General features: G+C 39.3%; 2 protein-coding genes across 3 annotated transcripts; both read left to right on the plus strand.

Annotated features, from left to right (window-relative positions):
- Window positions 1–524: 524 nt before the first annotated feature.
- Window positions 525–4,152, plus strand: LOC311084548 (interferon-induced protein 44-like). The gene is made up of 8 exons (XM_084116665.1): window positions 525–707; window positions 866–1,376; window positions 1,534–1,588; window positions 1,662–1,857; window positions 1,951–2,103; window positions 2,190–2,361; window positions 2,845–2,945; window positions 3,023–4,152. Exons 2-8 carry the CDS (start codon window positions 866–868, stop codon window positions 3,206–3,208), a joined length of 1,374 nt encoding a protein of 457 aa, XP_083972791.1. The 5' UTR covers window positions 525–707; the 3' UTR covers window positions 3,209–4,152.
- A 1,687-nt stretch (window positions 4,153–5,839) lies between these two features.
- Window positions 5,840–14,056, plus strand: LOC311084933 (interferon-induced protein 44-like). Of its 2 annotated transcripts, XM_084117255.1 has the most exons (9): window positions 5,841–5,966; window positions 9,813–10,033; window positions 10,970–11,481; window positions 11,591–11,645; window positions 12,522–12,717; window positions 12,827–12,979; window positions 13,056–13,227; window positions 13,326–13,426; window positions 13,504–14,056. In XM_084117255.1, exons 2-9 carry the CDS (start codon window positions 10,011–10,013, stop codon window positions 13,687–13,689), a joined length of 1,398 nt encoding a protein of 465 aa, XP_083973381.1. In that variant the 5' UTR covers window positions 5,841–5,966; window positions 9,813–10,010; the 3' UTR covers window positions 13,690–14,056. The 2 variants fall into 2 exon arrangements, with proteins under 2 accessions (XP_083973382.1, XP_083973381.1); XM_084117256.1 differs by lacking the exon at window positions 9,813–10,033 and having other exon boundaries at window positions 5,840–5,966.
- The last annotated feature ends 10,653 nt before the right edge of the window (window positions 14,057–24,709 follow it).

A 24,709-nucleotide genomic window follows, 5' to 3' on the forward strand; every position in this document is an offset into this window, starting at 1 on the left:
GTCATGGTTTGCAGTGTGTGTGTGTTAACTACTCGTAACTTGGATGGGTTAAATGCAGAGGACAAATTCTGAGTATGGGTTACCATACTTTGCATTCACATGTCACTTTCACTTTTAACAGTGATGTCCTGCTTCTCATCGCTCAACTTTGCAGATGACTGATCTGGATGATGTTTGTCACGTGGAGAACACCTTCCTAATAAATCGCTGCTATTGGAGATTTTTCTTTTGGGGCTGTAATGGTTTTACATTTCCTGAGTGTTAATGAATGATTGTGTTACTGTCTTTTTACCAAAGGCATGTATGATGCTCTGTTAGTATTTTCCTTTGCTATGCTAACAAGATTCATTGAAATTTAATTAGGACATTTTTCTTAAATATAATTATCAGATTACAGAAATACGTTGATTATTAAATTGATCACGGTAAAGCGCAAAGTGTTACAACCATACCTGTTCTCCTCTACTATTCCTTTCTTTATGTGTACTGCACCTTTAAATCCTTTGAGGTTCAGTGTCAACGTCACTATTGTAAAAAAAAAAAAAATCTCCATGAGATGAATGCTTTCATAGAGACGTTTTATATAACATTAATATCACCCTCAGAAACACGCCAGTGCAAATATCAGTGCAGTTAGAGCGGTCAAAGTCCACAAAAGAAGCAGCATTTCGAAGTTTCTAGCAAAGAGCGAGTGTTCTCTACGAAACGTAAGTTCCAGTATGTAAGATTAGCCTGTACGTTCATTCCTGTTATCAGTATTGATACACAAATGGAACTTTCTCTTTGAAGGCCAAAGACTGCGTTATAAAGATTGTGTGGAGATTTTTTTTTTGTTTTTTGTAATTGATATGTTCTTTTGTCACAGATGCAAAAAGCCAAAGTTAGAAAAGTCTGCACAGATCCCCTCACTTCTAATTTACCCGAAGAGCGAAAAGAACAGCTCTGTGCTTCACTAGGGAATGTTGAACTGACTCTTCTCTACAAAGCTTCTGTTAATGGATATAATGCTTCTGCCTTCCATCAGCGATGTGACCATCAGGGTCCAACTTTACTTGTAGCCTATAACAGATCAGGCTACATCTTTGGTGGATACACTAGTGTAGATTATACTCAAAGTGGACGGGAAATTACAGATGAGGAAGCTTTCCTATTCAGCTTTCAAGGTGGAACCTGTAGCTACATCAAAGTTAACAGTGGATATAATGCACGTTACGATGATGCTAAATCGCCCAATTTTGGCCAACAGTTGTACTTTTGCTACAACAACCAACCAGCTGTGCATCATCAAGGAGGGAGTGCATTCAACATTAATACCTCATCAATGTATGGGAATGACTCTCAACTAAGTGAATGTGAAGTGTATAAAGTGGAACAGGGTAAGTCAATCATCAGCTTTATTACCAACCTATAGGCCTATTCTACACACAAAATCAAGTACAAATACAAATGTTGTCTCTTTAATATAATTAACTTATTTGTTGTCTTTTAACATTACTACAATAAAAAATTATATCTTTATTCAACAATTCCCAGAGCCTCAAGTCAGCATTGAGGAGAAACCATGGAGGCATATTATGTGGACAACTGAGTATGTTTCTTCTTAATCTCTATTTTGCTAATTTCCTATGGAAAAATGAAATAATAAAACCGATCTGTTGTAGACGAAGAGACGAGCTCATGGGATTGATCAGGAATCATAAACCCCTGATGACGTCTATCAGCCGCGTTCGAATCCTAATGATCGGTCCTGTAGGTGCTGGAAAATCCAGTTTCTTCAACTCCATCAACTCAATCTTCACTGGTCATGTGACCAATAAAGCCATGTCAGGATCTGCAGGCACTAGTCTGACCGTACAGGTACAGATTCAACAGGACTTCAGGACCTGCCTTGGCTTGTGACATAAAACAACAATTGTTCCACAACGAATAATGATTTCTGTTTGTTGGTAGTTTCGCACATACCCAGTGAATGACGGTCGTGAAGGAAAGCCATTGCCATTTGTGTTGTGTGACACCATGGGACTCGAGGAGCAATCAGGTGCAGGACTGGATATTGATGACATCAGCAGCATTCTTCAAGGTCACGTACCAGACCGCTATAAAGTAAGTGAATAGTTTCATGTTTCTGGGCTTGGAAATGTATATTTATGAGTGAAATTGATATTTCATTTCCATTCAATTCAATTCAGTTCAACCCCATGGCACCATTTCAACCGGATGAGCAAAAGGCCTCCAGACCTGCATCTCTACAGGAGAAGATCCACTGTGTGGTGTATGTGATCGACGCCACCAAAATATCCCTCATGTCCAGCAAACTAGAGGAAAAACTTGCTGCCATACGCAAAAAAGTGAACTCACTGGGTAAGTGAACAAATTCAGTGTTTCCCCTACCATTGTGCTCAAAACGACCCCCATGAAAGAATTACAATAAATAAATAAATAAAAATAAATAATGGACATGCGAGCTACATGTAGTAACTTTAGCGGCTATGATTTTCGCTATATACCAGTTCAGTACACTTGAAACCTAATCGCGTTTTAGACTAGTGTGTGAATATTAAACCGCAAAAAGACTATTTAAATATGAATCCTACATGTTCTGTGTGAACATAAAAGTTTACAATAAAAGTTTGAAGATTTCAATTAATTAGATTAATTTTTAATTAATCCGTTCCGTTACGTATCCGTTACTATTTTAGACACTATTTTCGGGGAATCTACCACCCTCCCTGAAAAAAATGCCTAGGGGAAACACTGATATTTATGCCAGTCATGTGACTAATCCAAAGTAGGTTGTACATTGAGCAACCTGATAGTTGCATTGACACATCACATCATTTTCAGGCATCGCTCAGATCGTCTTGATGACAAAAGTAGATGAAGCATGTCCTCTAGTGGAGGAAGATCTTCAGAGCCTTTATGTCAGTTCCTACATCAAGACGAAGGTGAGACATGATCACATGATCACATGAACTGTTCCCACAGGACTCAGAGTGACTGACATGTTGTTTTGTCTCTGCAGGTGCAGGAGGTGAGCTCTCGGTTAGGTGTGCCGGTGTCTTGTGTGTTACCGGTGAAGAACTACAGTCAGGAGCTGGAGCTGGAGCTCAACTGTGACGTCCTGCTTCTCACGGCGCTACAGCAGATGCTCAACTTTGCAGACGACTATTTTGATGATATACGTCCTGTGGAGGGCAACCCTATATAAGGTTTTTTTCTCAGTTCTTGTGGCTGATACCAGATTTGAAAATGGCCAAATCGAAAGCTCTGCGAATCATTTACATAGCTTAAGGAAAGCTGATCACTATACCTCCAAACTAGTTGCTTTTTGGCGAAATTTGGCGTTTTTATTCAAAATATGCATTTATGTGAATCGTGTAGATAAAAAAAATTTCAGGGGGGGGGGGGTGGGGGGTTCAAGGTGAAATTGCAGGCACAATAAACCTCACAAGAATCGGAAATGTGTCTTTTAGCCAATCAGAATCATTGTCTACTTTTCCGTAGATTAAAACTTTTCGCAATAATTGAGTATTTGCATTTGTCCTTCACCTTGGTCATATATCATGTAATAAGCTGCCGCTTAGGTGTCATGTGGGGCAGAGGATGTCTCTAGTATTTTCCAATCAGCACGCGCACTGGAGTCTTTGCTTTAAACAGAAACACAGGCTTTGGCATATTATGTAAGATTGAATCAGGGCTGAGGTGCAGATGGAGCTGGTCCTGGCTAAAGGTTGAGGCAAAAGCAGAGGTGAGGGGAGTCCAGCACAGGTTCTCGCGGTCACAGTATTATTATTTTTTTAAATGTAAAAAAAAGTATAAAAGTATGAATGAAGTATTTCATTCATAAACATGCCACCCTTTTTACCTTTTGTGAGTTTGCAGGTCTGTGATCTGGACACTCATTTGCTTTTATGCAGAAACATTCAGTACTTTTATACTAGTATTTCATTGAGCTATGAAAAAGTTTATTTTTTTAATAATAAGTTACAGTGAGTACATTTTTTTTTTTACTGTAATTTCTCTGTACTTTTTACGCTTGATCTTCAAGACTGATGTTCTATAATTCTTCACTTTTGTTTTGATTTGTGGGCTATTGTGACTTTACACTCTGTATGAGGACTAATAAAGTTTGGCTATTTTGTAGGCCTACTATGTATTTGGCATTAATCTAATAGATATTTTGACATTTTTATTTGAGACAAAAATGTAGCACAGATTGTTTTCATAGACTAGTTGACTCAGTTAAAAAATATAATTAATATTTGCTAAACAAAAGAGTCAAAAAGCCTCCAAGATGGGTGAAAATCTGCTACCCACCTTAATTTTAACAGAAAAACGGATGCGATTAGTCAATTAAATGTGCGAGGCGTCTGGTGTCATCCGCTTCCAGTTATTTGAGCTGTACGATAACAGCACGTTATGTTGCTGTTCATTTTCAACTCTTAGTTTCAAGTCTATAACATGAAAAGGTCAATGATAATTTTCAAACAACTACAACATAGAATATTATCTCTGGGGACTTAGATTTGAGTGCAGCGTTCGACACTGCTGATGGCATTCTATTGTCACGCCTTGTACAGTGTGGGCATCCCAGGAAGTGCCCTTATCTGGTTTAAATAGTCTTAGTAACAGAACCTTTTCAGTAGGCATTGGACTCGGAGGCTACAATCAGGAGCTGGAGCTCAACTGTGACGTCCTGCTTCTCACGGCGCTACAGCAGATGCTCAACTTTGCAGACGACTATCTAGATGATGTTGGTCCTGTGTAGAGCAACCTTTTTTAACATGCTTTTCGTTGAGTTTTTCCTCAGTTCCGGCTAAAATGCAGCCATAGCATATAGGTGGCTTAGTTGCCATAATGTATTTTTAAGCCAGACAATTGGTGTATCACTTGTATTACATGTCTTTATTGTGGCTTATTTAATGCAAGAATGGTGTAAGATCAGTATCTTATCAAGTTTACAGTATAATATTACAAATTAGGACTTTCACACTGTTCTAAAGAAATGCAACTTTCCATGAGTAAAGTCCATTTTGGAATGAGCTATTCCTTATGTTTAAAAGCAAAAACTGTATGTATGGCTTCCTGATTACTATTAAATATTATGACACTTGGTTAATGTGCGGTATCACCCTGGAGGCCTGTATGATGCTTCTTTTTGCAGTATCAAGTGCTTATTTTTCTCTACTCTGACACCATCAGTGGTAATTTGGCCAAGGTTATGCCCAGATTTAATTACCAAGATACAACAACTTTTTTTAGCATATCAAAATGTTTTAATATATTTTACTGTCCAACAGGTGTCATGTATATGTATAAAGAACTCTTTAGTTGAAACTGGAAACAATACCCAACTGGAAAGTAATTGTGACAGACATGGAAACCTCTGGTGTTCACTATGTTACTAATGTTTGAGCAACGAGAACCTGTTTGCTCAGACACAAAGCCAGGTGAGGAATTGGTGGTTCCCACACCACAGGTTTGCTCAAACTATTAGTGCAGTTTTTCATCTCCCTCAACACACATTGTTTTAGAGAGACCTGAGAATTCATTAATTGTTTGTTGATACATTTTAATGCAAAAAAAAAAAAAAAACGTTGCCGTACCACAGGAATTAAGGAACTTAGAACAGGTTTGACTTGGGTGTTACTGTAACATCCTAAGAACAAGTTGAAGCATTTCAGTGTTTCTTTTCACACAGCAAGTACCCTACAAAAGGTAAGTTACACATACATATTATAAGAGTATAAAATATTACATATGTGACGAAGGACGACCTTTTTCAGGCAGATGAAACTGGCTGCTTGAGAATCAGCCAATCAGGAGCGTCAGTGCGCTCTGCGGCTCGCGGAAGCAGACAGCTTAAGTTTCAGTTTCGGACAAGCTTGGAAGAGAGCGCTGGCGTTGAAAGACTGCAGTTTATATATAGTTTACAAGTTCCTAGTATTGTGTGCGTGCAACTACCAGTAAGTATACTGAAGTTTGTTGTTGTTTTTACCTCACAATAATGTCGTGGCATGTTGCTGCTCTTTGTCGTATAGACACCTGTCGTCACGGTGTTAGCTGGAGGCAAAACAAAGGGAAAACTGGAGACAGCCAATACAAACCAGCACTGATTCGGCTACATAATAAGGAGTTTAAAATATTAGTATTATAATTAAATGTCATCTTGTTGTGTTGTTGGGTGCAAGAATCGACGGAGTACAGGCTCCAATTTGAAATTTTATCGCATAATGTTTTAGAAACTATTGTGATTATTTGTGAATCATCTATGATTGTATAGCCTACATTGTTGTGTTTGATTGTGACGACTTTTTGAAGAACCTGGTAAGAAAGAATAATCAAATACATCGTTAAAAAATGAATTTGCTGTCTCTGTAATTTTTATTTCTAGAAAATATTCACATCGTTAAAATTGCACTGTAATGTCACTCTTTACATGGTCGTCTTCTGGCCTTGGCGATGACTAGGCAGAGCTTCGGATCGTACCACACAACACAAGTCTTGTACGTGACCATTCAGCACATAGTTATAGGCATCTAAAGATTTATATGCCCTCAGTTTGTCTTTATGCTTGGTTTCTCTATCAGGTAGGTGTAGATGTCAGGCCACTCAACTGATGTAGTGTTGACGTTAATCCTGTCAGATCGTCCATCCATTGAGTGAGCGTGTACGGGTCGGCCAATCTGGTTATGTCCGTTAAAGTGAACTTTTGCAAATAACAATCGCGGTCCTGGACAGTGAGTGACCTTACACATTAAGATAAAATCGGACTTTCTCCAGTCATTGTTAAAAAACAAGCTAACAAATCTTGCAAACTAGCGTTAGTGAAGCGGCCAGGGGAATCGTTCTGCCTCCACCTAAGCTCCGCCCACAAAAAACGTCACCATGTTGGTTGGGTCTGTCTGCGGACTGCAAGAGAGGGGCGTAACAGGAAGTGGGCGTAACTTGAAGTTGTCCAAATCACACAGAACCACGCGATATCTCAAAACGAGATGTTGTCGGCAAGATACCAGCTCGGTAAGAATATTTTCCCGAGATAACCGTGTAAATCGAAGTGTATAAGTCATATTGCCGCTTTTTACATTGCAGCAAGGGCAGAGTAAAGCGTTTGGAACTTTGAGCTCGTCAATCTGTCTCGCTGAGTGTCACAGATGCCAGGTCATTCTACAGAAACGTCCACTTTTGTATGGAAAGATGTTAGATTACCCTTTGACTTTATGAGTACACATACATTATTTTTTGTGCATTTATTTAATATTAATATTGTGCAATATTAAAGGTTTTTATTAAATATTATTTCCATTTTTTTTTCAGCACATGTCAGAGTTACAGAAACATAATAATAATAATGCAGCAAATAAGGAGATTATGTTTTATTTATTTTAATCAGGTTTGTTAAAAGTGTGCTTGAAAGTTAATTTGCTATAACGATGAAAATATTTGAAAACCAGTTAAAATCAAGTAATGATGCAATCCTTTAAATCTTAACATTTGAGTGTAAGCAGAATTAAATGGATGTAAAATTATCATGATGTCACGTGATATTTTATTTAATGTGACATGTACTGTATGTCATTGGTGATTCATTGTGTTGGTATTGCTGTCTTTTCTTTTCTTTTTAAGACCAAAGATCATTATTCTTCAACTATAATTAAGTAGATGAGACTAAATTGTTACATCTGGCATACAATCTAAATGAATAGCTTTGAATAAAGTTTATCTATAAATGGGAGACACTGGTGTTACCCATAAGAAAGGTGACACCAGTGACAATTTTCATGAAAAATTCAGTTTACAAAATGGCTGCTGCAAGGTATCAAACCACATGTTGTCAATCATGGTATACTAAATTAAGTAGTTTAATCCATTTGTATTTTACAATTCCCTAACAATTAAGTAGGTCATACCAATGAGTTCAACTAAAAGCTTCATATGAAATCATGAGATAAATGAGAAAATGTCTGATAACTGAAAAGAGACAGTGGATCTACCATGGGCTTTTCTTCATAGATATTCAGGAAATTGGAAGAAGAAAGTCAAGTGATGTCATAAGTGTGATTTTTATTTTAAAATAAGAGATTTTTGTTTAACGGTAACACCAGTGACACAACTCCAGGGGACCACTACTTTCATTATAAATTTTATAATATTTATTCAGCATTTTGTTTTTGTTTTATGTCATTTACATAATATGTTTGATAGTTATGATAGTTATGTATACAACCCTGTTATTGACATAAAAATAAAGCATTTTCCGGGGACGAGCACTTCTGTGGTGCTTGAAATTCTATATAATTAATTAAAAATCAAATATTGCCACATTGATGGCTCAAGAAGGTGTAATTGTTCAAATAACATATTGTTTTATTTTAAAAATAAAGAAATTGTAACCCTAAAGTGTCTTTTAAGTGTAATATTTCTGTAAAGGCTATAGGACAGAAAAATGGACATTAGTAGATTGCCCTGGAGTGGTCACTTTCCATTATTAAATGTAAATGCATGGTAAGATGTCATCTAATAGATGTAAATGCATAGATGTCGCCTAATTTATTGTTTTCTATACCAGTTTACGACTGTTTCCTCTTTATTTTTTGTGCAGCTGTGGTGCTTTTGAGTGACAATTCCTCTTTGTCCTTAAACCCATCATGTTGCCTTTCAATTAAAAGATTTTTTTATGTGTGTGCTTGTTGTTCATTTGTCCTAAAAGTATCATAAGATTTGTTTGTCAGCGGTGCATTTAGCTGTTCTTTGGTGCTGTTGATATCACTCAACATTTTTAATCATCAGCAAATCAGTCATACAATAAGACATCAAAAGATGTTTAAAAATATTTATTTAAAAAAATAAAAAAATAAAGCCCAATTTCACAAGGAAATATTAGTGCTTGCTCCACACTTTAGTTGAGGTGGGAAGAATAATTGATAAAACAAATTAAACAATACATTGCAATATGGTTTCTTGCAATACATTTTCAATACCCTGGCACTAATGAAGATTGCAGCTTGCTTTACTGCATACCAAAACAAGTATTTCGGTTCTTGAACAGCTAAGAGTCACTTTAATCAACACTAGTATGTTCTGTTTATGTTAAACTCGTGCGAGAGCGATTCAAAAGCATACGGAACTGTCTGTTCTGGGAATGGGATCATGTCGCTTTGTCGCTGCGTATCGCTGGCGGTGTGAACGGGGCTTCTCTAATCGCTCTCGCTGCTCGCGGTACTTTGATATCATACACCGACCGCTCTGTGCAGCGCTGCTTTAAACAGTGAGCAACTTGAAGTGGACGTAACTTGAAGGGGCGTAACTTGAATGGACGTAACTTGAAGGGGCGTAACTTGAAGTCTTGCAGGATGCAGACAGACTCTATTGGGTTTCGCACTGCTCGTGTGTTTAATTGTTGAGAACGCTGTTAATTAATGGAGGTGTTGCTCTGCAAGCCTTACGTGTCTCAATTGAAATAATGTCTGTTGTTCTTGCACAATGTGTAACGTTGTTTATTTTAAGGAGTAACTCTGGCAGCTCATAATTATTATATGTTCAGCTGAATTTAGCATGTTGTAAATTGTTGCAGGTAATGTGCAGCAAATTAATCTTTGAACAGGGATATAGTGTACTACTGCATTTCTAAGTTTGTATTTGCTTAGTAATAAGCATTTATTATAACACTGCATTTAAGTCATACATAGCAAAACTATAATTTAATCTCTTGATTGTTTGTTTTATTATATACCTGCTAGGCATGTAATAACTATTTGACATTTATATAGAGAGTCTACATTTACTGATTTATGCCTGTATCTCTGTTTCAGAACCACACACTTAAACCTTTATCTCAATAAAACACCTAAACGGAACATCTTGATTCTAATCGATGCCCCCTGGTGGTCACAACCTTTTAAAGACCAGTCAAATTATACAGTCCTTTCCAATCACCAAAACAACATACATATATTCTAAATTCTGATCTGCCAATATAACTCTTTGTACAGTGGCAATTCACAGAAGCAATGAACAGCAAGTTTAAAGGAAAGTAAGTACGAAAAATAAAATTCAGTTGTGCATTAGTAGGCTACATCAAACAAACAAATTAATACACAAGCCACAAACGGGAAGAGTGACTTTTAATGAGCTTTTTCAACAAATGGCCAAACTAAATATGAGCTGTTTTTAGCTGTTATATAAACAAAATAGACAAATTTGTAGCCTATATAGGTGTGTTTTATACCAATAGAACATTCATTTGACATTCTATTCATTTTACTTGAGATTTTTACAGCTTTTCAACCCTGCTACCAAAATTTGGGGTATGTTTACACGACAACAGTGTACTAAAAACGTAAAAGGTTTTCCTTTGCGATTTTTTTTATTTCGCACACAAAGGACAACATCCTTGTTCACACCTCGCTTTGTAAAGAACACTTCGCGCCTATAGACTGAACACATTATACACATGCGCGTGACGTCACCTTCACAAATGTGTGTTTTTGTAGTTTATACAGAGACGTTAATAATGGTATCGTTTTCAAAAACGTGCACTTTGGAACCCGTTTCAAAAAGTTTGCATTTTCACGCCCCCAAAACGCTTCTGTTGTGTAAACGAACGGCCAAAACTCATATAGGCCTATGTTTTTAGTTTTTAGTTGAAAATGCTGTCATGTAAATGGCCCCTGTAAATACAGTTTAGTTTGGGACTGAATGTCTTGTATATTATACCTTATATTTCCAATAAATGAAAGAATTTTTTTATTTGCAATAAATTTGGTAACAGGATTGAATGGTAATAAGCTTTATGAATGCAGTGAGTAGCCTACATCTAATCATGATGTAAAAAGAAATAAATTAATAAAATAGGACCCTATTATATTTTATTTATAAAGTGTACCCTGTTAGTGGAATGTGCTGATTGAAAATATGAATTCATTAAGCTCGATTTATATTGTATTATTTGCATGTTTTTGTCTTCAAGGATGCATAAAAGACAAGTCAGAAATGTCACCACGGACTCCCTCACTTCTAGTTTATCAGAAGAGAAGAGAAAGCAGCTCTGTGACTTGCTGGGGAATGTTGAACTGACTCTTCTCTACAAAGCTTCTGTTCATGGATATAATGCTTCTGCCTTCCATCAGCGATGTGACCGTCAGGGTCCAACTTTACTTGTAGCTTATAACAGATCAGGCTACATCTTTGGTGGATACACTAGTGTAGATTATACTCAAAGCGGACAGCAAATTACTGATCCAGACGTATTCCTATTTAGCTTTCAGGGCAAGATCCCTGTGTGCATCAAAGTTAACATTGGATATAATGCACGTCTTGATGACGCTGGAGGACCCAACTTCGGCCAACAGTTGTACTTTTGCTACAACAACCAACCAGTTTTGTTAAATCAAGGAGGGGGTGCATTTAGTGTTGTTCCGGCAACAATGTATGGGAACGATGCTCAATTGACTGAATGTGAGGTGTACAAAGTGGAGCAGAGTAAGTCAATCATCAGAAAAAAAGAGTTTTATATGCACATGTACAATAAGTTTCAGTCCTTTTAAATTACGTTGTTTTTTAATTGTTAACATTTTACTTATTGTGCCAGGCTCTCAAATCAGTGCTGAGGAGAAACCATGGAGGAACGTTCTGTGGACAGCTAAGTATGTTTCCGCTCAGTTTTTGAGATCTTTTGTTCACTCAAGCCCTAAGGGGCCAAGGGCCCTGTTGTTTTCTTTAGGTACATTTTTATTTCACATTTTCGGCACTTTTGGGACCCTTAACATGCTCAAAAACTCTTGAAACTTTGCACACACACACACACACGTTGGAATCGTCGACCATCAGGGTCGCACAAGTGGACATGGGGGGTTGTGGGAGGCTCTGCAGCAGACCCTTGTATATGGTTGTATTTGAGGGGCTCTGTAGTGCACCCCTTTTCACCTACAGTAACCAAACTTCAAACACTTATAGATCTCATCAGGCCAAACAACTTTCACACTCTAAAGCCCCTTTCACACAGCGCGTTGATCCTGGGAAATTGCTGTAAAATTGCTAGAGTGCCTTCTGTATGAACGCAAACACGTACCGGGATCGATGCCGGGATGGGGACCTAGTAACATTGCCGGGATCTTACTCTGCCTCTGTGTTTGACAACACACTGACAACATAGATTTATATAGCTAGTTTAATAGTAAGATTAAATGCGAATATTAAAAATCCTTAAGATAAATTCTTATGCAAATTATAAATTCACACTCATTTGAAAGTGACCTATAACATTCTATGACATGATATCTAAATTTGATTGATCTCATGGAAGTGGCTGTTGTGGTTCATGTCATAGTGGCACCAGCTGGCTGCAGTAAATGTGGCATATTCAAACGATTTTGACAGTTCTTTTACATTTACCCGCTTTAAATGTATATTGCCTGTCATGCATGACGTGGCGTTAGGGTTTGGACCCATCATCACTGCGTGCAGCTATATTTTTCTATTGTAATTTGATATACAGCTATAAAAATGTGTTTATGTTGTAGACGAAGAGACGAGCTCATGGAATCGATCAGGAATTATAAACCCATGATGCCGTCTATGAGTCGGATCAGAATCCTAATGATCGGTCCTGTTGGTGCTGGAAAATCCAGTTTCTTCAACTCCATCAACTCCGTCTTCATGGGCCGCATGACCAGCAAAGCCATGTCAGGATCTGCAGGCACTAGTCTCACCACACAGGTACAGATTCAACAGGATTCATAGTGTTTCCTACAGAAGTCTCTCTTCAGGTCGAGGAACAGCTCTTGATGACTTCAGATCTTGATGTGTTTCTCTTCTTGGTTGGTAGTTTCGCACATACCCAGTGAAAGACGGTCGTGAAGGAAAACCATTGCCATTTGTGTTGTGTGACACCATGGGACTCGAGGAGCAATCAGGTGCAGGACTGGATATTGATGACATCAGCAGCATTCTTCAAGGTCATGTACCAGACCGCTATAAAGTAAGTGCACTGTTCTCCAGAATGAATGAAGGTTGAAGTATGAATGATAAAACATTTTTTCATGCTAAATCCTCAGTTCAACCCCATGGCACCATTTCAACCGGATGAGAAAAAGGCCTCCAGACCTGCATCTCTACAGGAGAAGATCCACTGTGTGGTGTATGTGATCGACGCCACCAAAATCTCCCTCATGTCCAGCAAACTAGAGGAAAAACTCGCTGCCATACGCAGAAAAGTGAACTCACTGGGTAAGTGAACATATTTATGCCAATCATGTGACTAATCCAAAGTAGGTTGTACATTGAGCAACCTGATAGTTGCATGTGACACATCTCAACATTTTCAGGCATCGCTCAGATCGTCTTGATGACAAAAGTAGATGAAGCATGTCCTCTAGTGGAGGAAGATCTTCAGAGCCTTTATGTCAGTTCCTACATCAAGACGAAGGTGAGACATGGTCGCATGATCACATGAGCTGTTCCCACAGGACTCAGAGTGACTGACATGTTGTTTTGTCTCTGCAGGTGCAGGAGGTGAGCTCTCGGTTAGGTGTGCCGGTGTCTTGTGTGTTACCGGTGAAGAACTACAGTCAGGAGCTGGAGCTGGAGCTCAACTGTGACGTCCTGCTTCTCACGGCGCTACAGCAGATGCTCAACTTTGCAGACGACTATCTGGATGATGTTGATCCCGTGGAGGACAAACCCAAATAAAGTGCTGTGTGTCATAGATCAGGATAGATACTTCTTGATCTTAAGTTAGAAGATTGTTATTCTGTTCTAGTTCTTGTTTTTAGTCATAGAAAATGCATTAAAGAAAATGCAAATAAGGTAGGCCTACTTGACTACAAATTGCCAGAAAAAAAATGGAGAATTCAATATGCTAAAACTGAATAATATAAAGAATATATAAAAAAAAACATGCTTCTTTTGATAAATGGATCTTTCTTTATTTTGTGATTTAAGCTTGAAAATGTATTTTACACCTGTGCAAAATAAAAATGAATAATACACATTTCAAAGACTTTATCATGTCTATGTATAAAAAAGATATATTAGTGAAACATTTAAAAATTTCTAATTAAGTTTTGTTTGTTTGTTTTTTCAACAAAATACATGCTTTGGAACACAACCGAATGTATTAATAGGTCATGACGTTGCTAATTTACCTACACGCTAAATCAGACTTTTTATTTTTACACTTTACAGAAACCCAATCACAGAACGGAATAAGCTGGGAAAAAAAATACATTGACAAATGTAGTAAATATTTATCTCTGTAGTACTGCTATGTCTCACTAGGTGTATATGCGTCTTGGGTTCCAGATGGAGGTTTTTATATATTATTATTAGGGCCCAAGCCCTGAAAGGGCGGAGGCCCTATTGTTTTCGTAAGGATTATTATTTTTTTAGGGCCCAAGCCCTGAAAGGGCGGAGGCCCTATTGTTTTCGTAAGGATTTTTTTTTTTTTTTTTTTTTTTTTTTTTCTTTTTCTTCATTATTTTTTTTTTTGCCTTTTTGCCACTTTTGGGGCCCTTAACATGCTCAAAAACTCTTGAAACTTTGCACACAGGTCAGAACCCGCGGCCATCAGGGCCGGACTGAAGCTGGTACCCGGGCGTGGCAGGGGGGCTCGACAGCGCCCCCTGGAATGGGGTCCGAAATCTTGGTCCATATATCAAACACGCTTGCATGTAATAATATGAAACTAAGTACACATATAGATCTCATCGGGCCGCACAACTTTCGTGCTCTAAGTTTTACAAAAGCCCAACAGGAAGTGGGTTATTATACGTTGTTTGGAAAACGCATACAATGGAATGTGAAATACTCCTCCTAGGGAATTCATCTGATCGCCGCCAAACTCGGTGTGAATGAAGTCAAGACATTGAGGATGAATTCTTGCGAACAGATTTTTGATATCTCGAACGGTTTGGCCGTGGCGAGGAAACGAATTTATGGCGAATAATGGGACACAGGAAGTGTGTTATAACTTCTGCATACATTATCTGATCTTGCTGAAACTTCAGCAGTGTATTCGTTGTAAGAGGCCGATCACATGGATGTGACCTTTGTGAGTCAAAGTTATAGCGCCACCAACTGGCAACAGGAAGTGTGTCACTTTCAAAATGCTTTGAAATCACTTTCTTATTTTTACCCGATTTGCTTAAAACTTTATGTGTATAATGTAGACACACGGCAGATGTAGACCTGTGAAAGGATTATTGATATCTTAGATACTGTTGCCGTGGCAACGCATCAAACTTTAATATTCTTTTCGGATGCTTTTGAGACTCTTCACATGCTTGAAAATGCATGAAACTCAACAGACACATCACATTTATTATACAGTAGACATGTGCAAAGTTTCAGAAACGGGCGTGGTGGAATGGCTCAGTAGCGCCACCTTTAGTCAAAAATGGGGGCTTAGTTTTTCCTAGAATCACAAAACTTGGTAGGTGTATTGTTCTCATCAAGCAGGACACCTTTCTAATTTACAGTCATAACCTCAGACCCACAGGAAGTCAGATATTTTGGTTTGAATGTGGATTTTCTGGAGAATTTTCTCTCTCTCTCTGTGTGTCTGTGTGTGGGGTGGGGGGGGGGGGGGGTCTGTCTATTCCATTTAATCTTTGTTTTTAAAGGTTTCAGGGGCTTTTGGGGCCCTTAACGTGCTCAAAAACTCTTGAAACTTTCCACACAGGTCAGAACCCACGGTCATCAGAGCCGGGCTGAAGCTGGTACCCGGGCGTGGCAGGGGGGCTCAACAGCGCCCCCTTGGACACGGTCTGAAAACTTGGTCCATATATCAAACACGCTTGCATGAATTAATATGAAACTCGGTACACATATAGATCTCATCGGGCCGAACAACTTCCGCACTCTAAGTTATTAGCTCCGCCCAACAGGAAGTCGGCTATTATGGGTTGTTTGAAAAACGCATGCTGTGGAATTTAATGTACTCATCCTAGAGAATTCATCCAATCGCCTCCAAACTCGGTCAGCATGAAGTCAAGACATTGAGGATGATAAATTCCGGATGGATTTTTGATATCTCGAACGGTTTGGCCGTGGCGAGGAAACAATGGCGAGAAAAGAGAAACACGAAGTAGTATAACTTCTGCATACGTTAACTGATCTTGATGAAACTTCAGCAGTGTGTTCGTGGTAAGAGGCCGATCAGATGGATGTAACTATTGGGAGTCAAAGTTATAGCGCCACCAACTGGCATATATATATATATATATATATATATATATATATATATATATATATATATATATATAAATATAGCTGCGAGCAGCGATGGAGGGCCCAAGCCGGTGACACCGCCACCCCGGTGGCTTTAGTGTAACTAAAGGCACCAGGGTGGCGGTGCCACCGGCTTGGGCCCGCAATCGCTGCTCGCAGCTATATTTAGGGCCCAAGCCCTGAAAGGGCGAAGGCCCTATTGTTTTCGGTAGGATTATTATTATTATTATTATTATTATTTTGTCAACCTTTCGGGCACTTTTGGGGCCCTTAACATGCTCGAAAACTCTTGAAACTTTGCACACAGGTCAGAACCCGCGGCCATCAGGGCCGGGCTGAGGCTGGTACCCGGGCGTGGCAGGGGGGCTCGACAGCGCCCTCTGGAACGGGATCCGAACACGTGTCCATAAATCAAACACGCTTGCATGTAATAATATGAAACTCGGTACACATATAGATCTCATCGGGCCGAACAACTTCCGCGCTCTAAGTTATTAGCTCCGCCCAACAGGAAGTCGGCTATTTAGGGTTGTTTGGAAACGCATGCTGTGGAATTTAATGTACTCCTCCTAGAGAATTCATCCAATCTCCTCCAAACTCGGTCAGCATGAAGTCAAGACATTGAGGATGCTAAATTGCGGACGGATTTTTGATATCTCGAACGGTTTGGCCGTGGCGAGGAAACGAATTTATGGCGAAAAAATGAAACAGGAAGTGTGTTATAACTTCTGCATACATTAACTGATCTTGATGAAACTTCAGCAGTGTGTTCGTTGTAAGAGGCCGATCGCACAGATGTGACTATTGTGAGTCAAAGTTATAGCGCCACCAACAGGCAGCAGGAAGTACATCACTATTAAAATGCTTTGAAATCACTGTCTTATTTTTACCAGATTTGCTTCAAACTTTATGTGTACAATGTAGACACACGGCAGATGTAATCCTGTGAAAGGATTATTGATATCTTAGATACTGTTGCCGTGGCAACGCATCAAACTTTAATATTCTTTTTTTATGCTTTTGAGACTCTTAACATACTTGAAATTGCATGAAACTCGACAGACACATCACATTTATTAGCCCGTAGACATGTGCAAAGTTTCAGAAACGGGCGTGGTGAGGGGCTCAGTAGCGCCACCTTTAGTCATAAGTGGGGGGGGTTAGTTTTATCAACAGCAACAAAACTTGGTATGTGTATTGTTCTCATCAAGACGGACAACTTTCTAATTTACATGATCTATCTCCGACCAACAGGGAGAGAGATATTTTGGTTTGAATGTGGATTTTCTGAAGAATTTTCTCTCCCTCTCTCTGTGTCTCTGTGTGTGTGAGGGGAGGGGGGATTTGACTATTGCTTTTATATTGTTAATCAAGGTTTCAGGGGCTTTTGGGGTCCTTAACATGCTCAAAAACTCTTGAAACTTTGCACACAAGTCAGAACCCCCTGCCATCAGGGACGGGCTGAAGCTGGTACCCGGGCGTGGCAGGGGGGCTCAACAGCGCCCCCTTGAAAGGGGTCCCAAAACTTGGTCCATAGATCAAACACGCTTGCATGAATTAATATGAAACTCGGTACACATATAGATCTCATCGGGCCGAACAACTTTCCCCCGGTCAAGTTTTACGCCAGCCCAACAGGAAGTCGGCTATTATGGGTTGTTTGGAAAACGCTTGCTGTGGAATGCGAAGTACTCCTCCTAGAGAATTCATCCAATCCCCACCAAACTCGGTGTGCATGAAGTCAAGACATTGAGGATTCTAAATTGCGGACGGATTTTTGATATCTCGAACGGTTTGGCCGTGGCGAGGAAACGAAATGATGGCGAGAAAAGAGAAACACGAAGTGGTATAACTTCTGCATACATTAACTGATCTTCATGAAACTTCACCAGTGTGTTTGTGGTAAGAGGCCGATCAGATGGATGTAACTATTGTGAGCCAAAGTTATAGCGCCACCAACTGGCAGCAGGAAGTGTGTCACTTTCAACATGCTTTTGAAAAAAGTGGGGGGGTTAGTTTTACCAACAGTTACAGAAATCAGAATATATATTGGTCTCACCGAGCCGGACAACTTTCTAATTTACAGTTATTAGCTCAGAGCAAAAGGAAGTCAGATATTTTGGTTTGAATGTGGATTTTTTGGATATTTCAGACTCTGAGTTTTTAGCTACTCTTCCTCCTTTTTATTAGGTTTATTTTATTCACACCAAACTTTTTCAAAATGATGAAAATACATTAAAGATGCTAAATTGTGAACGGATATTAAACATCTCAAACGTTTTGCTATAGTGAGGGACTAAAGTAATGTACAAAAAGGAAACTAAAAGCCTCATCTTCTAAAAATGTAATTAAAAACATTTATTTCTATATAAAAGTATACAAATATCACAACTAAACCCATTTTATTCTTTTTTTTTTTCAATTTAATAATTATTTATAAGTTTAAAAATAGTAATTGTACTATTTAGTCCCATAAAAGTCAAGTCATACATAGGGCTATACTGTCCTCTTGTGTTCAAAATCAGGTAGGCCTATTGTATCTACATAAAAATATACTAGGTTTGTGACGTTGAGAATATTTTACCACCGGTTAATCGACGTGTGACACCGCTGGGGGCTTTTGAATCGCCAACTTAAAAACGAAAGTAAAATATGCTCGTCCGCACTGACATTGATAGTGGTTGAGCGAGCTTTTCAAATTAATTCCTATGGAAGTAGGAATTAACTGAAAAACGTTCACTCTGTTCTGCTCGTTCCTCGCCGTGGATGCGCACCGTTATGAATGCCCGTGCAGCCATGAGCATTTTAATTTAATTTTAAAATGAGCGCCTTTCGGGGGGTGGATTGCTTGAAATTATTTTACAAAAGCACAATGTTGTGTTTTATTGCGACTGTACACAAATATAAGTTAACACTTTGCAGTTTGAATGTCGTCCTGTATAATGACGGAGTATGTTTTTATGTGTCCACTGTTCAATCGCGCCCACGCCACACACACACGGTTTACTATCTTTGTGGGGACTCTCCATAGACTTAATGGTTTTATACTGTACAAACTGTATATTCTATCTCCTCACACTAACCCTACCCCTAAACCTACCTATCCCAGAAAACTTTCTGCATTTTTACATTTCCAAAAAAACTCATTCTGTATGATTTATAAGCTTGTTTATCCATGGGGACCTCTATTTAGGTCCCCACTGTGACATGAGTCCCCATGAGTCTATGTGCATTCAGGTTGAAGTCCCCACCAGGATAGAAAAACATGAACACACATATACACACACACACACACACACACACACACACAAACACACATTCCAGCATTGCAATCTTGACATCGCAGCCTGTTCATTATAGCCTTAATAAAATATAATAATAAAATAGTTAACCTAACATATAAAAATTACACTGCTCTAAATAGTCAGTAGTACAATTCGTACATTCACAGTAAGCACCGCACCACTGTGATGTTTCAAGCACATTTTTGCGCGTGTGAAGAGGATGATTTTTTCCGTCGATATTGGAACACTAGTGAAGAACAAAGCCTATAATAAAGAATAGTTTAGCATCCAAATACATCGCAAATGCTGAAACATTTTGATTCTAATGAGAGGGTTATGTGAGCCCAACAGTGCTTACTTTCGTTTTTATTTTTACATTAAATTTAAAAGATTTGTTGTGGAATATTTTGAGTGTATCATAAAATCAGAATAAGGTAATAAGGTTTCTGTCTTTTATATATATATATATATATATATATATATATATATATATATATATATATATATAAATATAGCTGCGAGCAGCGATGAAGGGCCAAAGCCGGTGGCACCGCCACCCCGGTGCCTTTAGGTAACTAAAGGCAACAGGGTCGCGGTGCCACCGGCTTGGGCCCGTAATCGCTGCTCGCAGCTATATTTATTATTATTATTATTATTTTGTCAACCTTTCGGGCACTTTTGGGGCCCTTAACATGCTCAAAAACTCTTGAAACTTTGCATACATGTCAGAACCCGCGGCCATCAGGGCCGGACCGAAGCTGGTACCCGGGCGTGGCAGGGGGGCTCGACAGCGCCCCCTGGAACGGGATCCGAACACTTGTCCATAAATCAAACACACTTGTATGTAATAATATGAAACTCGGCACACATATAGATCTCATCGGGCCGAACAACTTTCGTGCTCTAAGTTTTACGCCAGCCCAACAGGAAGTCGGCTATTATGGGTTGTTTGGAAACGCATGCTGTGGAATTTAATGTACTCCTCCTAGAGAAATCATCCAATCCCCTCGAAACTCGGTGTGTATGAAGTCAAGACATTGAGGATGCTAAATTGCGGACAGATTTTTGATATCTCGAACGGTTTGGCCGTGGCGAGGAAACTAATTTAGGGCGAATAATGGAAACAGGAAGTGTGTTATAACTTCAGCATACATAAACTGATCTTGATGAAACTTCAGCAGTGTGTTCGTTGTAAGAGGCCGATCACATGGATGTGACTATTGTGACTCAAAGTTATAGCGCCACCAACTGGCAGCAGGAAGTGTGTCACTATCAAAATGCTTTGAAATCACCCTCTTATTTTTATCCGATTTGCTTCAAACTTTATGTGTATAATGTAGACACATGGCAGATGTAGACCTGTGAAAGGATTATTGATATCTTAGATACTGTTGCCGTGGCAACTTTAATGTTCTTTAAAACTCGACAGACACATCACATTTATTAGCCAGTAGACATGTTCAAAGTTTCAGAAATGGGCGTGGTGAGGGGCTCAGTAGCGCCACCTTTAGTCAAAAATAGGGGCTTAGTTTTTCCTAGAATCGCAAAAATCGGTATGTATATTGTTCTCATCGAGCCGGACAACTTTCTAATTTACACTTATAAGCTCCAACCAACAGGAAGTCAGATATTTTGGTTTGAATGTGGATTTTCTGAAGAATTTTCTCTCTCTCTCTGTGTGTCTGTGTGTGTCTGTGTGTGTGTGGGGGGGGGGTTGTCTATTCCATTTAATCTTTGTTTTTCAAGGTTTTAGGGGCTTTTGGCGCACTTAACGTGCTCAAAAACACTTGAAACTTTTCACACAGGTCAGAACCCACGGTCATCAGGACCGGGCTGAAGCTGGTACACGGGCGTGGCAGGGGGGCTCAACAGCGCCCCCTTGAACACGGTCTGAAAACTTGGTCCATATATCAAACACACTTGCATGAATTAATATGAAACTCGGTACACATATAGATCTCATCGGGCCGAACAACTTCCGCACTCTAAATTATTAGCTCCGCCCAACAGGAAGTCTGCTATTATGGGTTGTTTGAAAAACGCATGCTGTGGAATTTGAAACACTCATCCTAGAGAATTCATCCGATCCCCACCAAACTCGGTCAGCATGAAGTCAAGACATTGAGGATTCTAAATTGCGGACGGATTTTAGATATCTCGAATGGTTTGGCCGTGGCGAGGAAACGAATTTATGGCGAGAAAAGAGAAACACGAAGTGTTATAACTTCTGCATACATTAACTGATCTTGATGAAACTTCAGCAGTGTGTTCATGGTAAGAGGCCGGTCAGATGGATGTAACTATTTTGAGTCAAAGTTATAGCGCCACCAACTGGTAGCAGGAAGTGTGTCACTTTCAAAATGCTTTTGACAAAAGTGGGGGGGTTACTTTTACCCACAGTTACAAAAATCAGTACGCATATTGGTCTCATCGAGCCGGACAACTTTCTAATTTACAGTCATTAGCTCCGAGCAACAGGAAGTCAGATATTTTGGTTTGAATGTGGATTTTTTGGATATGTCAGACTCTGAGTTTTTAGTTACTCCTCCTAAGTGGTTTATTTTATTCACACCAAACTTTTTCAACATGATAAAAATACATTAAAGATATATATATATATATATATATAAATATAGCTGCGAGCAGCGATGAAGGGCCAAAGCCGGCGGCACCGCCACCCCGGTGCCTTTAGGTAACTAAAGGCATCGGGGTTGCGGTGCCACCGGCTTGGGCCCGTAATCGCTGCTCGCAGCTATATTTATTATTATTATTATTATTATTATTATTATTTTGTCAACCTTTCGGCCACTTTTGGGGCCCTTAACATGCTCGAAAACTCTTGAAATTTTGCACACAGGTCAGAACCCGCGGCCATCAGGGCCGGACTGAAGCTGGTACCCGGGCGTGGCAGGGGGGCTCGACAGCGCCCCCTGGAACGGGATCCGAACACTTGTCCATAAATCAGACACGCTTGCATGTAATAATATGAAACTCGGTACACATATAGAACTCATCGGGCCGAACAACTTTCGTGCTCTAAGTTTTACGCCAGCCCAACAGGAAGTCGGCTATTTAGGGTTGTTTGGAAACGCATGCTGTGGAATTTAATGTACTCCTCCTAGGGAATTCATCGATTCGCCTCCAAACTCGGTGTGCATGAAGTCAAGACATTGAGGATGCTAAATTGCGGACGGATTTTTGATATCTCGAACGGTTTGGCCGTGGCGAGGAAACGAATTTATGGCGAAAAAATGAAACAGGAAGTGTGTTATAACTTCTGCATACATTAACTGATCTTGATGAAACTTCAGCAGTGTGTTCGTTGTAAGAGGCCGATCGCACAGATGTGACTATTGTGAGTCAAAGTTATAGCGCCACCAACAGGCAGCAGGAAGTACATCACTATTAAAATGCTTTGAAATCACTGTCTTATTTTTACCAGATTTGCTTCAAACTTTATGTGTACAATGTAGACACACGGCAGATGTAAACCTGTGAAAGGATTATTGATATCTTAGATACTGTTGCCGTGGCAACGCATCAAACTTTAATATTCTTTTTTTATGCTTTTGAGACTCTTAACATACTTGAAATTGCATGAAACTCGACAGACACATCACATTTATTATCCAGTAGACATGTGCAAAGTTTCAGAAACGGGCGTGGTGAGGGGCTCAGTAGCGCCACCTTTAGTCATAAGTGGGGGTGTTAGTTTTATCAACAGCAACAAAACTTGGTATGTGTATTGTTCTCATCAAGACGGACAACTTTCTAATTTACATGAACCATCTCTGACCAACAGGAAGAGAGATATTTTGGTTTGAATGTGGATTTTCTGAAGAATTTTCTCTCACTCTCTGTGTCTGTGTGTGTGTGAGGGGAGGGGGGGATTTGACTATTGCTTTTATATTGTTAATCAAGGTTTCAGGGGCTTTTGGGGTCCTGAACGTGCTCAAAAACTCTTGAAACTTTGCACACAGGTCAGAACCCACGGCCATCAGGGCCGGGCTGAAGCTGGGGCCCGGGCGTGGCTGGGGGGCTCAACAGCGCCCCCTTGAACGGGGTTCTAAAACTTGATCCATATATCAAACACGCTCGCATGAATTAATATGAAACTCGGTACACATATAGATCTCATCGGGCCGAACAACTTTACCCCGGTCAAGTTTTACGCCAGCCCAACAGGAAGTCGGCTATTATGGGTTGTTTGGAAAACGCTTGCTGTGGAATGTGAAATACTCCTCCTAGAAAATTCACCGTGCCCCCTTCAAACTCGGTGTGGATGTAGTCAAGACATTGAGGATGCTAAATTGCGGACGGATTTTTGATATCTCGAACGGTTTGGCTGTGGCGAGGAATCGAATTTATGGCGAGAAAAGAGAAACACGGAAGTGGAATAACTTCTGCATACATTAACTGATCTTGATGAAACTTCAGCAGTGTGTTCGTGGTAAGAGGCCGATCAGATGGATGTAGCTATTGTGAGTCAAAGTTATAGCGCCACCAACTGGCAGCAGGAAGTGTGTCACTTTCAACATGCTTTTGACAAAAGTGGGGGGGTTAGTTTTAACTACAGTAAAGAAAAAATAGTTTGTATATTGTTCTCATCAAGCCGGACAACTTTCTAATTTACATTCAATAGCTCTGGCCATCAGGAAGTCAGATATTTTGGTCTGAATGTGGATTTTTTTGCAAAATCAGCCTCTGAATTTTTAGCCACTCCTCTTAAACTATTTATTTTATTCGTACCAAACTTTTTCAACATGATGAAACTACATTAAATATGCTAAATTGTGAATGGATAATAAATATCTCAAACGGTTTTGCTATGGCGAGGGATTAAATAATGTCCAAAAAGGAAACACTAAAAATCTTCTAAAAATGTAATTATATACCATTTATTTCTATATAAAAGTATACAAATATCACAACTAAACCCATTTTATTCTGTTTTTGCAATTCAAGAAGAATGAAAAAGTTAAAACAGGCTATTTAGTGCTATTTGGTTCAACAAAAAAGCAAACATAGGGCTATACTGCCCTCTTGTGTCCAAAAGGACATCAAAATAGTATATAAAACTTTTTACCAGGTAGGCCAATATTGTATTTAAATATACATGTATTAGGTATGTGTCTGAGGATATTTTCCCACCGGTTAATCGACGTGTGACACGAGTGGGTGCTTTTAAATCGCTAATA

The sequence above is a fragment of the Abramis brama genome (assembly GCF_963993115.1).
Source record: "Abramis brama genome assembly, chromosome: 6".
In the NCBI taxonomy this organism is placed as follows: Eukaryota; Metazoa; Chordata; class Actinopteri; order Cypriniformes; family Leuciscidae; genus Abramis; species Abramis brama.